Source organism: Rhinopithecus roxellana, chromosome 5 (genome assembly GCF_007565055.1).
Source record: "Rhinopithecus roxellana isolate Shanxi Qingling chromosome 5, ASM756505v1, whole genome shotgun sequence".
Lineage (NCBI taxonomy): Eukaryota > Metazoa > Chordata > Mammalia > Primates > Cercopithecidae > Rhinopithecus > Rhinopithecus roxellana.
Genome location: NC_044553.1, coordinates 172,536,907 through 172,552,881, shown reverse-complemented (window position 1 = coordinate 172,552,881; position 15,975 = coordinate 172,536,907). Strand labels below are relative to the sequence as shown.

At 45.7% G+C, this 15,975-nt stretch overlaps 1 protein-coding gene across 1 annotated transcript in view; it reads left to right on the top strand.

Annotated features, from left to right (window-relative positions):
- The window catches only part of MAP2K1 (mitogen-activated protein kinase kinase 1), a 118,558-nt gene that overhangs the window by 46,953 nt on the left and 55,630 nt on the right, over nt 1–15,975 (top strand). The window contains exons 2-4 of the mRNA XM_010363604.2: nt 5,365–5,575; nt 7,080–7,226; nt 15,798–15,875. Of these exons, the coding sequence (XP_010361906.1) occupies nt 5,365–5,575; nt 7,080–7,226; nt 15,798–15,875 (436 nt within the window). The remainder of the gene's footprint in view (nt 1–5,364; nt 5,576–7,079; nt 7,227–15,797; nt 15,876–15,975) is intronic.

The window sequence follows — 15,975 nt, the reverse complement described above, 5'->3', positions numbered from 1 at the left end:
CCTAGAGTAACCTGCAGGATTGAGGTATGGGAGGATATAGAACGCCTTCCCCAAGATGTCTGGGGCTATCCCTTGCCAGTGCATCTGCACTGCCCAACACAGATGGGCTAGCCTGTCATGGAATCTGGAAGTTGGTAAGCTGTGCTTTTGGCACCCTCTGCCTTCCTCTTTCAGGTCCATTCTCCTTTCCTGTCTCACTACTCCTTAGACGCCTAACCCTCAATCCTCAGCCATCCATGGTTTGACCTTACAGAGACCTATGGTGCCAGTTCTCTTTGTTCTCACATTGGCCCTATCCATTGAAGCTCCTCAGCCCCTCAACTGGAACATGCCCCCATTCTTATTCTGTACCTCCTCAGATTACTGTCACATTGACAGACTTGGACCTCAGAGGTAGACAACTTCTCCCTAACCTCCTCTCCTCCTTCCTATATACTTTTCTTATGTGTACGGAACTGAGGACCAGAAAGGAAGGTAACTTACCCAAGATCTCACAGATGGGTAAGTAGGAGTAGAAGGCATGGATCAAGGGATTGTATGCAGCCTTTATCTCTAGGTGCTGGTCTCTCTTATCTTGGGTCTGTCTCTTCTGCCTCTCCTTCCCTCTTTCCCTGCTACGTGACTTGTTTCCTGCCCTAGTAGCATTCCTGCTTGCCAGATGCCACAGGGGAAGGAGAACTTTACAACTCCCTGGGCTCTCTGGTGAGAACACCCACCTGCACGGGGACCCTTCCTCTCCTTCCTACAGTGATTGGTTGTCATCTTCTTTCCTTCCTTCAATGTACCCTCCTGGCAGAGGCCAGGCCTGCCGTTGAGGCTAGAGCAAGGCTCAGGTTGGGAGGCCTGCGATTGTGGCCTGTTTCTGTTTGGTGTGTGGCAGTTTGGAGATCCCATTTCTTTTTCTGGACATCACCCCCCTACCTCCTTCCATCATTCCTTAGGCCAGCCTCTAAATTCAGTGACTGTCAGGGTTGAAAAGGGCAGTGTGGGGCCTTGAAAGGAGCTCTCTCCTAGGAGTTAGGAGACCGGCCACCAGTGAACTATTTGAACTTGTCCCTTTGGGCCTCAGTTTTCTCATCTGTAAAATGAGGGTTGGATAAGGTGGTCTTCAAGGTCCCTCCCTGGGATACATTTTATGCTGCTGCTTGATTTAAACCACTGAGCCACAAATGAAAGGTTTCAGTTGCAACAGTGTAATTAGACTTAGCAGATGGGTGAGATGAGAGGAAGGACATGTTCTTGCCCGTAGGATATCCTTTCCCACCCATTTCATTGCGCCTCCCTGGTGTTTTCAGAAAGCAAATGACAACCTTTGTTTTTCTCTGCATTCCCATTCAAACCTATAATCTTCTTTTATCTTGATGAACTTGTATTTACCGTTAGACAGCCATGATGCAGAATTCACGTTACAGTGTGTGGTTTTATCTCTGCCATGGTGAATGTGATGGAGGGTGGAGCCGATCACAGCTGGTCCCTGGAGAAAGGGCTGTGTGTGTCAGATTTATTGTGCTGGAGCTCCAGTTTTGTTTTGTTTTGTTTTTAAATCCCCAGTGTGAGTTTTGCTGATTTCAGTTAAAACTAAAGATTGTGAAGGGAGACAGAGACAGGTTCATGCCCTCTGAGTTTTAGAGATTGGTGATACAGTTGTTGGGTGAGGGCCCTCGCTCTTATATCCTTTGCTTAAAACATTTCACCTTGAAAAGGCAGAAATTAGCCTTGTTGAATATCTCCCTCTGCAAGAGGAAGAAATACTGAATACTGTTACATTATTGATTGATATCTTTTTAATGAGTACGAAATCTTCATTTCACCTTCAGATAAAATGTTTCGTTTTTCATTCTCTTAAAAACAAAAACAAAACCCTAAGTATTTTAAGAATAATTAAAGGAAAGGCACATAGTTTCTGGATCCTGCCGTTGCTGCCTTGGCCTGTCCTCCCCTTTCTCCACTTCCCCTCCCCTCCCCTCTATGTTAATGTATAAATGTGTCAAAAATTTTATGCTTCTTCCATTAGTTTCTATTTTGACCCACCCCAGTGAATGAAATAAGCATGGAATTGTTACTCCTATTTTACAGAAGAGAAATCCTTATTTTTTTTTTTGTTTTTATTTTTAAGTTCAGGGGCACATGTGCAGGATGTGCAGATTTATGAACATAGGTAGACCTGTGCCATGGTAGTTTTCTGCATAGATCATCCCATCACCTAGGTATTAAGCCCAGCATCTATTAGCTGTTCTTCCTGGTGCTCGCTCTCTTCTCCAACCGACAGGCCCCAGTGTGTGTTGTTCCCTCCCATGTGTCCATGTGTTCTCATCATTCAGTTCCCACTTACAAGTGAGAACATGCAGTATTTGGTTTTCTGTTTCTGCGTTAGTTTGCTGAGAATAATGACCTCCAGCTCCATCCGTGTTCCTGCAAAGGACATAATCTCGTTCCTTTTTATGGCTGCATAGTATTCCATGATGTATAGAAGAGAAATCTGAAATGTGGCATGGTTAAGTGATTTGTCCATGGTCACAGAGCTAGTTGATGAACAATTTGGGATAAGAATCCAGGACGCTTGAATACTAGTGATTTGTTATTTTGTCAACACTATTCCATCTCCAGTCCTCACCCATATACACCTGCCATTAGGAAAGTCTTTGCCACCCCAGCCTACAGTCTTTGTCATTTCTCTCCCTGGCCACCTTCTGAAAGTACAGGTCAGAAGCCAGTTCCTTGGTGGGGTGGGTGGTTAAATGGCAAGACATAGGAGGTAGAGGAGGGAGAAAGGTAGCACAAACCCCAGACTTAGTTTTTCCTCCAGAAGGTGTAAGAATTACTTATTTCAGAGAGCCAGGAAAGTGAACAGAGTCAGCAATCCCTTTTCCTTTGCAAATTGATTGAATTTCTATGGCAAGTATTAGCTGCAAGGCAGTGTTAATCTGCTCCAATCTGCTCCAGTACATCCATCATCAGATTGATGTGCAAGGGAGACAGGATTGTCTCTGGTGCAAAGGCTTCTTTGTGTAGGGCACACCACCTTTATGTATGATTGAGCCCTGGTGTATTAAATGCCTCACACTGGGATACCCATGGTTGTCAGTTGCTTCCCTGGAAAGTATTGAGCTTTTTGAAGATAATACAGCATCATGGTTAAGGTGAGACATTTGTTCTCTCTGCCTGATTTTGAAACCTGGCTGTGCCACTTAGCAGCTATTTGACCTTTGACATCTTAGTTCACCTGTTTGTGCTTGAGTTTGCTCATCTGTTCCAATCGGGTTGTGGGTTAAATGACTTAATAAATGTAAAGCACTGAGGAGAGTTACAGTGTTGTGAGGAAAGCAGTTTTTCTTCCATGCAGCCGTCCTTCCCTTCTCCCATCATGCACTCTGTGTATGTGTGTTTTGACAGCTTCTGGAATCTGCATCTCTAGCTGGCCTGCTGAGCCCGTCAGGCAGCTGTAGCCTCCTTCAGGTTTTAGCCATGGGGTCCATCTACATTTGACATGTGTTTCTAAATGTGGTCCTCAGTAAGCTCCTTTGTGGGGAGACCTGGGAGAAAGGAAACCAGAGAGTGTGCACTGTGCACCCCCAGCCACACATATTCTGGGTTCCCACACCCTAGGGACTGGGGACACTGCAAGATATAGCTGAACCTTGCATGAAAATATTGAGTAGCTGTCTCAGTTTGCTTGGACTGCTGTTATAAAATATCATAGACCATGTAGCTTAAACAACAATAGTTTGTTTCCCTACTGTTCTGGAGGTTGAAAGTCTAAGGGCAGGGTGCCAGCATGGTTGGGTTCTGTCAAGAGCCTTCTTCCTGGCCTGAAGACAGCCGCCTTCCTACTGTGTGCTTGCATGGCCTTTCTTTGATGTGTGCAGCGGGTGGGGTGGGGGGAAAATCAGTGCGGAAAATCAGCAGCCTCGGCCTTGCATCTTCTTTGGTCCCATGCGTGATGTTATTTGTAAGGCAGTGTCAGATCTCCTCATACGTGGAGAGGTAAGTCTTCGTTTCCCTGTCTTCTAGAGGTTTGGGATAGAGGGTGTGAAGGAAGAGCAGATTATGCTTACTCTTTCTTTCAAGCTCAGAACTGGGGTGTGTGTGTTGACAGGAACACCAACATGATGATGTATAGCGAAGGCCTATCTTGTCAGCTGTGTCACTCCAGCCACCCCACACGATTATCACTGACACGCTTCACCTCCCGGGACTTCAGTTTGAAACCCAATGAAATCCGGTGAAACACAGTGGAAACTCTTACCACCTTCCTGTTAACCAGCTCACAGGAGTGATGAACACTTTTCAGTTCCCTGGATGAAACACTCTGAGCAATGCCCACAGCATGCACTGCAGGAGGCTGCTCTCTGCCATACCCACTCGCTTCAGCCCCCACTGGCTGAATTATGTGCTTACCAAGAGCCAGCTTGTTCCCAAACCCATTTGTTCAGCTGTAGCTGGTATTGTAGTTAAGTAATGTATTTAGGTATCAGATAAACTGATGAAATATAACTGCAAATGAAGTGATTCCCCCCCCCCATGAACACTAGTTAAAAGCTGTGGAAAGACTCATAAGTCCAAGTTACTAAAACACGTTACTGTCAAACGAGATGAACATTAAGATTGTGGGAAATCATAAAACTCTAAAATTTTAACGTTAACCAGCTTTAATGAATCAGGAATAGGAAATTGTCAACAATGTATTATGTTCTGGTCCGTGTGAGAGGATGATGTGGACCTCTTAACCAGTGGGTCCTCTTTGGACCCTTATTCAGAGTCTTGCCCTTTGTTAAAGAATGGGCGAATGAATGCATATTTATATACGTTATGCAAAAATAATAACTTTAGATATATACTTTTTATGATTTTTTGCTGTGATTTTTTTGATTAACCTGGTCCAATGTAATCTGGACCTGATTACATTGAAAATGAGGATTTCTACTGTTGTGATTCAGTTTAAAGTTGATTTGATTTCATTTTAGTGAATTTAGGGAATTTTATTTTGTGTATGGTAAAAACAATAAAACCAACAGTAGTGGGGCTTTTTAAACTGGAGTTTTAAAGCGAATTAAGGTGGCTCATTCTGAATTTTAGTAGGTTCTTTGGTTCCTTTCATTGACTTACAACATAGTGAGAAAGACCTAATTTTTTCATTTTATAAATAAGGACATTGAAGCCCCGAGAGGTAAAGCATGTTGGTGATAGTCATCTGGGGTGGCTGGAGTGAAGTGGGCAGAGCCACAGTGGGAGGGGGCCTCTTCTCTAGCCTCACTCTTTGATTCTCTGTCTGGCCCCAGAGCTGGAGCTTTCCATGATAGGAGTACTTCTTTGGGTTGACTTCTCTGGTGACAATATTGACTTGTGCTTCCTGCTTTGGAACAGGACCAACTTGGAGGCCTTGCAGAAGAAGCTGGAGGAGCTAGAGCTTGATGAGCAGCAGCGAAAGCGCCTTGAGGCCTTTCTCACCCAGAAGCAGAAGGTGGGAGAACTGAAGGATGACGACTTTGAGAAGATCAGTGAGCTGGGGGCCGGCAATGGCGGTGTGGTGTTCAAGGTCTCCCACAAGCCTTCTGGCCTGGTCATGGCCAGAAAGGTGAGTTTGCCTTGATTAACAGGTAATTGGATTATCTCTCAGGGTACCTAGAAGCCTGGGGACCAGGGTAGAAGGAAGACTGACTTTACTCAATGCCTTTTTGTGCTGTTTGAATTTTTTTTTTTTTTTTAGATGGAGTTTCGCTCTTGTTGCCCAGGCTGGTATGCAACCTCCACCTCCTGGGTTCAAACGATTCTCCTGCCTCAGCCTCCCGAGTAGCTGGGATTACAGGCATGCGCCACCATGCCTGGCTAATTTTTTGTGTTTTTAGTAGAGACAGGGTTTCTCCATGTTGGTCAGGCTGGTCTTGAACTCCTGACCTCAGGTGATCCGCTCGCCTCAGCCCCACAAAGTGCTGTGATTACAGGCATGAGCCACCGTGCCTGGCTGTGCTGTTTGAATTTTGAATGCATGTTATTTATCAGATTATGGATAAACACACTAATGACTGTGTTAGTGTATTAATCCCCATCCCATCTGGAAAATAATGACTCTTCTTTAACCTTCTGTGTGCTGTGGAAGGAATGCCAAGGTACCTGTTTATTGCTTATCAGGTGCTGGAGAAGCTACTTTCATTCACCCAGCCACAGTGATGCACAAAACAAGGATTTCAAGTTGTTTCCCACTTGTGCTCCAGCCCTGCCAGTGAATCCCCTTTATCTTCCTGCATTACAGCATCTGAACTCGCCATCATAGGATGTACTTGTAGAGCTGGACTTCCCTTTCCTGTCTACCCTTGGTCCTCTTTTGGAATATAGCCCCTTGGCTCCAGAGAGGTTGGGTTCTTCGATGTTTTTTTGCACATTGTGTTCACTCCCGTGCCCATAATTTTTTTGTGTGTGCTGTTCCTTCTGTCTTTTCAAACAATACCCATCTTCTAGGTCCACCTCTTGTCTAGCTTATACCACGTGCCCCAGCCCACACTGGTAACCACTGCGTCCATGTTCTCTGACACTCGCTGTCTGTGGGATTTTTTAGAAGTTCAACCTTACTGCGTAGCTATTTAATGTGACTGTCACTTGTCTCCCCAGCTGGAACAAGGGAAAATGTTAGGGTGACATAAGGTAGCACCTTAGACTTTGGCTCAGTCTCAACCACATCAGGCTCCTGAGGTCAAGGAAGAATCTCTTGGGCAGCCTAGGTTAGCATACCTGAGTCCCTCATACCCTTCTGCTTTCACAGCTCTTGAGTGTGAACCAAATCCTCAAGGTCAATTTCTCTTCTTATCTGAGCTCCAAAGCCTCTCTCGGAGTAAGCCTTCCCTTAACTTTGTTCCTGTCTAGGCTCCCAGGAGCCGAGGCACAGCTGGGACAGCCCCCAGTGCCAGTGCCTGCCTTAGTACAGTGACACTCAGTTCTTGGTTGAGCAAAAACTTGTTTGTTACAACTTAACCTGTTTCTCCTGTCTCTACCTTTAAGAGCTTAAACATTTAACAAGACTACATCTTTCGTCCCTTCCTCCCTCTTTCTTTCATAAAACTTCTCTTTCTTCTACTTTTCTCCAGCTAATTCATCTGGAGATCAAACCCGCAATCCGGAACCAGATCATAAGGGAGCTGCAGGTTCTGCATGAGTGCAACTCTCCATACATCGTGGGCTTCTATGGTGCATTCTACAGTGATGGCGAGATCAGTATCTGCATGGAGCACATGGTATGTGACACCCTCTCAGCCTCTGGAGCAATGGCCTTAAGAGTTGGGTGGCTCTGGCCTAATCTTTGGTCTGGGATGTGACCAGCTGCCTCCCTGCTGCTCCTGGGATCCATATCACTATCTGAGGCATCTGGGAAGTCTGACTGTAGAGCTTGGGATATTCACAAGATGTCAGACCTCCTTTCTAGGTCCTTGCCTCTCTTCAGAAAAGTGGCAGTATTCCTGGTGGATGTACCTAGAGCACCTCTCGTAGTTTTTTTTTTTTTTTTTGATTCAGATGACCCTAAGATGTGATGTAAGTAAAATCTGGTAAATAACAGTTTAAATCCATTTCTTGTGTACAATGCTGTATGCTAGGTGCGAGGCTCTGGGATTATGAAGATGATATAATCTACTGTAAGGGCAGCCTCTAGGGTTTCTCTGGGTTTCTGCATGATGCACATTAGTGGAAGGAGAGGGCAGTGGAGAGAGAGGGCATTCATAGGCTAATTAATTACATGCGTGTTAGCTGCCAGTCATTTTACCACTACGTGCTTGGAATCCCTCCTTGTCTTCAGATATAAGTCTTCCAACACATTGTGCAACTTAGGGAATTCTTCAAGTGTTGATCTTTGCTTTATTCTCCCTGGGCTGATGGCTTAGAGATGAGGGCTGACGTGAGTCTGCACACTTGGTGGCTGTCATGCTTTCAGTCCAGTATTGTGTCTCTCAGCTCCTACCCCATTTTCTTCCTGATACTTTAGACCTGTCCTGACCTCTAGAATAGGGGTCCTGGTATGCAGCCTTAGTGAGCTTTAGAATAACCCTCCTGGGAGGATTCTCTACTTGTGTCTCCATTATTTTGAACCTCTCTTCATTGTAATGATCACGAAGTGCTGCATCCACTGTTATAGGCATCTGCCAACATTTGTGGGTGCCATATGGAACCTAAATCCTAAAAACATCTTCTGCACATCTAAAGGTTAGAGAAAGTGCTTGTTCTCTCTTTCCTTAATGAGAGCAAAGCATTCTCTGTGGGAAGCATATGAACATTTCTGACTTGGTCCTAGTCCTTGGCCTGGGCTGGTGATTATTTTCTACTTGAGTCCTGGCTTTCCCTCAGGGAGCTGTTTCTTATCCCTTGGGTTTCTTGTGTTCTTTTTTTTTTTTTAATTTTATTTATTTTTATTTTTTAGGGTGATGAAGGGTCCCTGTCCCCCTTTTTTTGAGACTGAGTCTCGGTCCTGTCGCCCAGGCTGGAGTGCAGTGGCACGATGTCGGCTCACTGCAATTTCCGCCTCCCAGGTTCAAGAGATTCTCCTGCCTCAGCCTCCAGAGTAGCTGGGATTACAGGTGTGCACCACCACTCCCCACTAATTTTTTTTTTTTTGAGACGGAGTCTCGCTCTGTCGCCCAGGCTGGAGTGCAGTGGCGCGATCTCCACTCACTGCAAGCTCTGCCACCTGGGTTCACACCATTCTCCTGCCTCAGCCTCCTGAGTAGCTGGGACTACAGGTGCCCACCAGCACGCCCGGCTAATTTTTGTATTTTTAGTAGAGACGGGGTTTAACCATGTTAGCCAGGATGGTCTCCATCAGACCTCATGATCTGCCCGCCTTGGCCTCCCAAAGTGCTGGGATTACAGGATTGAGCCACCGTGCCTGGCCTGAATTTTTTTTTTATCGTTAGTGGAGACGGGATTTCACCATGTTGGCCAGGCTGGTCTCGAACTCCTGACCTCATGATCTGCCCACCTCAGCCTCCCAAAGTGCTGGGATTACAGGCGTGAGCCACCGTGCTAAGCCAATCTTTTTATTTTTCTTTCTTTTTTTTTTTTCTGAGACGGAGTCTTGCTCTGTCGCCCAGGCTGGAGTGCAGTGGCTGGATCTCAGTTCACTGCAAGCTCCACCTCCCGGGTTTACGCCATTCTCCTGCCTCAGCCTCCCGTGTAGCTGGGACTACGGGCACCCGCCACCTCGCCAGTTTTTATATTTTTTAGTAGAGACGGGGTTTCATGAGGTCAGGATGGTCTCAATCTCCTGACCTCGTGATCCGCCCGTCTCGGCCTCCCAAAGTGCTGGGATTACAGGCTTGAGCCACTGCGCCCAGCCGCCAATCTTTTTATTTTTCTTACATTGACCTCTTGAGATACTAGGAGGCTTCTTCCTTTACACTGACCTTTTTTGAGATGCTAGATGGCGTCCTTATTCTGGAATTCTTTATTCACTTTGAACTTATAGATGTTGATCACATCTCTTGTGCCCTTGCCATGTCCTCCTCTTCCTTCAAGCCTTCCTTCTCCTTCAGGAGAAGATGACACTGGGAATGACTGGGGTTGGTTTCCCATTCTCTTGGCCCATTTCCAGTGACTGCAGGTCAGTTTTTTCCCCCCATGGATTTGGCTCTCTGGAAATAGTGAGATATTCCTGCACAAGTCTCTAAATCAGAAAATATCTCTGGAGTTACCGTGGGGAGCCTGAGACTGGGAGGGGAAAATGTTTCAAGGGCCAAGCACAGTGTCTGGCACCCGTTGGTTGGTATGTGTTGAGTTACTGAATGAGGGTGGCCAGGATGGGGAAGACCTGGTCAGGCTTGGGGCTTGGTGGGGGAGGGTTAGGCCTTGGAGCTTGCCATAGGACCTTTTGGCCCTGAGTATACATAGACCCAGAGGGCAGCTAGAACAGTCAGTCAGTAGCAGTGGAGAGGCTCAGGTGATGCCGGAGCATCTAGATGGACCATGTAGGAAGCAGCTGTGGCCTGAAGACCAGAAGACCAGGCAGCCATGAGAGCCAGAGTGGCTTTCTGCTTCAGCTCTGGGCACTCTCAGCCCTTCCTTGTTCCTGAGCAGGTCCTCTAGCAGGAAAGGCCCTGCCCTGGCTTCCTCTGGATGGAAAATTCTGACTGTGGGCTCTTGCTTCCCTCGGACCTTCTGCTTTGCCTCAGCTCCAGCATTTCAAAGGTGTTGTCAGGTAGAGAGAACTCTGTTTGATAGCCACATCCCAGCTTCTGCAGGTCTTTGGTCCTCTCTGTCACAGTCTTTGCATGAGTTTTGTGTCATGAATATTATTTTCCCAACACTTTATTATTAAAATTTTCACAGGCCGGGCGTGGTGGCTCACGCCTGTAATCCCAGCACTTTGGGAGGCTGAGGTGGGCGAATCACCTGAGTTCAGGAGTTCAAGACCAGCCTGGCCAATATGGTGAAACCCCGTCTCTATTAAAAAACTACAAAAATGGCCAGGCGCGGTGGCTCACGCCTGTAATCACAGTACTTTAGGAGGCTGAGACGGACAGATCACCTGAGGTCAGGAGTTCGAGACCAGCCTGACCAACATGGAGAAACCCCATCTTGACTAAAAATACAAAATTAGCCAGGTGTGGTGGCACATGCCTGTAATCCCAGTTACTTGGGAGGCTGAGGCAGGAGAATCACTTGAAGAACCTGGGAGGTGGAGGTTGTGGTGAGCCAAGATTGTGTCATTGCACTCCTGCCTGGTTGACAAGAGTGAAACTCTGTCTCAAAAAAAACAAACAAACAAAAAAATTTAAGCGTGCAGGAAAACTGGAAGGAAGTGTACAGTCGTAAACCCACCACCTAGATTCCACAACTTATATTTTGATATATTTGGTTTACCACATATCCATTGCTCTGATCAATTTTAGGGGATGTATGGGGTTTTGTTTTTGGTTTTTGTTTGCTTGTTTGTTTGTTTTTGAGACAGGGTCTTCCGCTGTCGCCCATGCTGGAGTACAGTGGCGTGATCTTGGCTCACTGTAACCTCTGCCTCCTGGGCCCAAGCGATCTAACCCCCTCAGCCTCCTGAGTAGCTGGGACTATAGGCACGTGCCACCATGCCCGGCTTATTTTTGTATTTTTAGTAGGAATGGGGTTTCACCGTGTTGCCCATGCTGGTCTTGAACTCTTGGGCTCAAGCAATCTGCCTGTCTTGGCCTCTCAGAGTGCTGGGATTAGAGATGTGAGCCACCACGCCTGGCCCTGGGAATGCGTTTTGCAGTAAATTTGTGTCATCAGCATTGGTTGAGCCCTGTCTTCTAAAGCACTCAGCCGGGGGCTGATCTTCCCTAGAAATGAGCCCTGTGTGTACTGCCCAGTCTGAATGTTGAGACCCAAGGAGGGAAATGAATGCTCCCTGATCAGAACAGGAATGCTTTTGTCTTTGGGGAAGGAGATTCTTGCTCAGGTGGTAGCTGAGCAAGCGGAGAACTAGGGACCCAGAGTTGATGGTTCTTGTGCAGGAATAAAAGCTTTTGAACTGTTATTTTCATAAAGCATTTGTCTCTTCCATAGAAAACCTTCACAAAAGCACCATTGACTTACTTAATAATTGGCTTCTAAAAATAAGCACAATTTCAGCAGCTTAAGGCAAGGACTTGGCAACAGTGAATTAGAATTAGAAAGTTGTATGGTTAGTTGCAGGCAACCCTGGAGAAGCCTGACTGGCTTATGCCCCTTACATTTGGTAATTTCATTGTTCACATTATACTCTGCTTGTAGCTTTGTGGAGTTTGTTAAAGGGAAGAGAGCCAATGTTTCCTTTTTGTTTTAAAATTAACTAATTAATTAATTTTAGAGATAGGGTCTTGCTCTGTTGCCCAGGCTGGAGTGTAGTGGCATAATCATAGGTCACTATAACTTTGAGCTCCTAGGCTCAAGCAATCCTCCTGCCTGAGCCTCCCAAGTAGCAGCTAGGACAATGATGTGCATCACCATGCCAAGCTAATTTTTATTTTTTGTAGAGATGGAGTTTCACTACTATGTGGCCCAGGCTGGTCTTGAACTCCTGGCCTCAAGCAATCCTCCTGCCTCGGCCTCCCAAAGATTTGGGATTACAGGCATGAGCCACTGCACCTGGTCTGTTTTTCCCTTTTTGATAGAGATATTTCTCCTACCATCTCCCAGGAGAAGTGTAAACCAAGACAGTTACCTGGGCTGCCCCCTGTCCTAGGCTGCATTTGGGGTCAGTTGAGAGGTAGTGCTGGCTGGGCACAGTGACTCACACCTGTAATCCCAGCACTTTGGGAGGCTGAGGCAGGAGAATTGCTTGAGCCCATGAGTTCGAAACAAGCCTGGGCAACAAAGTGAGACTCCCCATCTACAAAAATAAAAAAATAAAAAATACCTGGGTGGGGTGGCACGTACCTGTGGTCTCAACTACACGGGAGGCTGAGGCAGGAGGATCACTTCCTCCTCTGAGCACCAGTAGCATTGTCTGTTCTCTTCATTCAACTGTTTGTTCCGTGCCTTGTTTCAGAGGAGGATTTAAAGTGCCTTACCTCTTACGAATATATTCTGTCTCCCTAAGCAGAGAGTGTGTTCTATCTTTATCTTATAGTTTTTTTTTTTTTTAAAGTAGTTCTTACATTTACAGAGGCATTTGATAAATGATAGAGGATGATGATAACTGCTCAATATAGATGGGATATTTTAGAAAATTTGTTTGAGTTTTCAGGAACTAGGTCTACCTCTGAGGGTAATTTTTTTTTTTTGAGACGGAATCTTGCTCTGTTGCCCAGGCTGGAGTGCAGTGGCACGATCTATGCTCACTGCAAGCTCCGCCTCCCAGGTTCATGCTGTTCTCCTGCCTGAGCCTCCTGAGTAGCTGGGACTACAGGCGCCCGCCACCACGCCCAGCTAATTTTTTGTATTTTTAGTAGAGATGGGGTTTCACTGTGTTAGTCAGGATGGTCTTGATCTCCTGATCTCATGATCCGCCTGCCTCAGCCTCCCAAAGTGCTGGGATTACAGGCGTGAGCCACGGCGCCCGGCCTCTGAGGGTAATTTTAAGTTGCAAGTGGTAACTGGCTACACCTGAAGCCACAGGGGACCTTAACCTTTTTCTGCTTTGATATATCAGGATCCCCTTAGCCAGGCATTTCTTCAAGATGGTAGGTTAAAATGTAGAACCCTTAATGGGAGCCCCTGGTGTGTGAGCCCTGCAGAGCCTGGCTTCATACCATACTTGTATCCTCTCTAGTACTCTTTTTCCATTGCCTCTGTCTGGCACCCCATTCATGTCATCTCATCTCCTTACCAGTCTCTCTGCCTCCAGAGTCTTGTCTGTCTCCCTGAGCTGCTGTGATTCTTATCTTTAAACACTCAGGTTGGATTCCTTTACTTCTGCCTCCATAAAGTCAAGTCCCAGTTCCTAGGTGGGGTTCTGGTCACAGCTGGCCATTTCCAGCTTGATCTGTCACTGCATCTCTTCATGCACCAACAGTGAAATGACCACATCATCCCAGAAGTACTCAGCAATGTAATGCGTCTCTGCTTTGATCTTACTGCAGTACTCTGTTCTTCTCTCCCTTTTCTCTTCCCCTTTTCCAGGTATAGAAATCATGCTCATCCTTTGAGTAATATTCAGCTCAAATGCCATCTTTTAAGAGAAGTCAGAATTACTTCTCCCTTCTTCTGCATATCTGTATCACTTTCTTATGCCATTATGGTTTCATTGTTAATATTGGGAAAAACTCCCAGACCGTGTTTTTTCCTTTACTGTCACACCACAACAATCAACACAGAAGACTTCTGTGACCAAAAGTGTGGAGGGATTTTCTCTACACTCTTAAGCAGCGGACGCCAGCTGGGTGTCTTCCTGTTTAATTCCGACACTGTCTACCAGAAGATCATGTCAGATCCCATGGATTCAGGGCTCAGTCCCCAAGACTCCGCCACCACCAGTTGCAAGTCTGGGCCTCCAAAACGTCCAACTGACTGGCTTTAAGTTGGGACTCCCATGATCCTATCTATCTTTGGGTTCGATTAATTTGCTGGATGAGCACACAGAACTCAGGGAAACACTTAGTTTTACTGGTTCATTATAAAGGACATTGCAAAGGATACAGATGAGGAGACACACAGGACAAGGTATGGGAGTGGGGTGCGAAGCCTCCATGCCTTCCCTGGGCTCACCACCCTCCAGGAACCTCCATTTGTTCACTTTTCCTGAACCTAGCCTTCTGGTTGTTTTTTTTTGTTTGTTTGTTTTTTTTTTCTTTTTTTGAGACAGAGTCTCGCTCTGTCACCCAGGCTGGAGTGCAGTGGCCTAGGCTGGAGTGCAGTGGTGCGATCTCTGCTCACTGCAAACTCTGCCTCCTGGGTTCACGCCATTCTCTTGCCTCAGCCTCCTGAGCAGCTGGGACTACAGGTGCCTGCCACCACGCCCGGCTAATTTTTTGTATTTTTAGTAGAGACAGGGTTTTACCATTTTAGCCAGGATGGTCTTGATCTCCTGACTTTGTGATCCGACTGCCTCAGCCTCCCAAAGTGCTAGGATTACGGGCGTGAGCCACCACGCCCTGCCGCGTTCTGGGTTTTTATGGCAGCTTCCTGAGGTCAGCATTCCTTCCCCCAGCATATAGGGCAGGACCCTCTCAGGGGAAGGCGTTGAGATCCACAGTTGTCTACGGCCATACCACCCTGAACGCGCCCGATCTCGTCTGATCTCGGAGATCCACAGTTAAAAAGGTGGGGGGTATATTAGAGTCCTGCTTTGGGGCAGGTAAAAAGAGGGCAGGATAGATTCTGAGGCCTATTCCTGAGGCCTTACACGCCCAAAGTTACAACAAAAGACTAAGGCATGCCTGTAATCCCAGCACTTTGGGAGGCTGAGGTGGGAGGATCACTTGAGCCTAGGATTTCAAAACCAGCCTGGGCAACATAGGGAGACCTCATCTCTATTAAAAAAAAAAAAAAAGAAAAGAAAAGGAAAAGATTTGAAAAATGAAAAATAAGACTGTAACAAGGGCACATGGGAGTTATAAACCGGGAACCATAGATGAAAACTTTTATATATATATGTATATATATATAAAATAATACCACAGTTATATTTTATTGAAAGTGGCATATTTCCCCTATTAGTAAATGTATTAAGGGCAGAAACCAGCTGTTTTTCATATATCTGACCCCCATAGAAGCTAACACAGTCTGTGGTACTTTGTAGGATTTGTAGGATTTATTGCTTTCTATGACATTTTTCTTTGGATTGATAATTATGATTTGTTAGCACAATACCAAATGTACCTTGTGACATACGTGATAGTGATAAAATGGCCAGCATTTGTTGAGTACTTATTATGTGCCATATGTTGTTCTAAGTGCTTTATATCTATTAGCTGGTTTAATCCTTATATAGCCCTGTGATTATTATAATAGCCTAGTGATTATTATCCTCATTTTGCAGGTTGAGTTACTTAGTCAAGTTCCCCAGATAGTAAGCAATAGAGTTGGAATTCATATTTATAGTTTGCTTCTAGAGCCTGCGCCCCAAACCACTATATTATATTGTTATTTCAGTGCAAATCAGGCCTTTTTGTGACTACTGAATTAGTAATTGAATGATATTCGTGGGATTAGAGTTGTTACTTGACACCTCCCACAGTGGTTTGCATTCATACCATATTTGATGTCAGCAATAAACCAATGCGTGCTTACTCTTAACCTTTTAGGAGGATTTGCCTGAGATTCACTTTCCTCATGAGGTTTAAAGATTCATTTTCTTCCCGAAAGTTATCCCTTGAAAGAATAGTTAGAAACATTGTCACTAACTGGTCTGGTATTCTCATTCTTAGGATGGAGGTTCTCTGGATCAAGTCCTGAAGAAAGCTGGAAGAATTCCTGAACAAATTTTAGGAAAAGTTAGCATTGCTGTGAGTATGTTATGAAGGTTTTCTTCTAAGTTCCTCATTGATAAGTTAATGAGTTGGTAGGAAATGGACAAGAGAAGATGGGAAGTCAATGAGGGGAAAG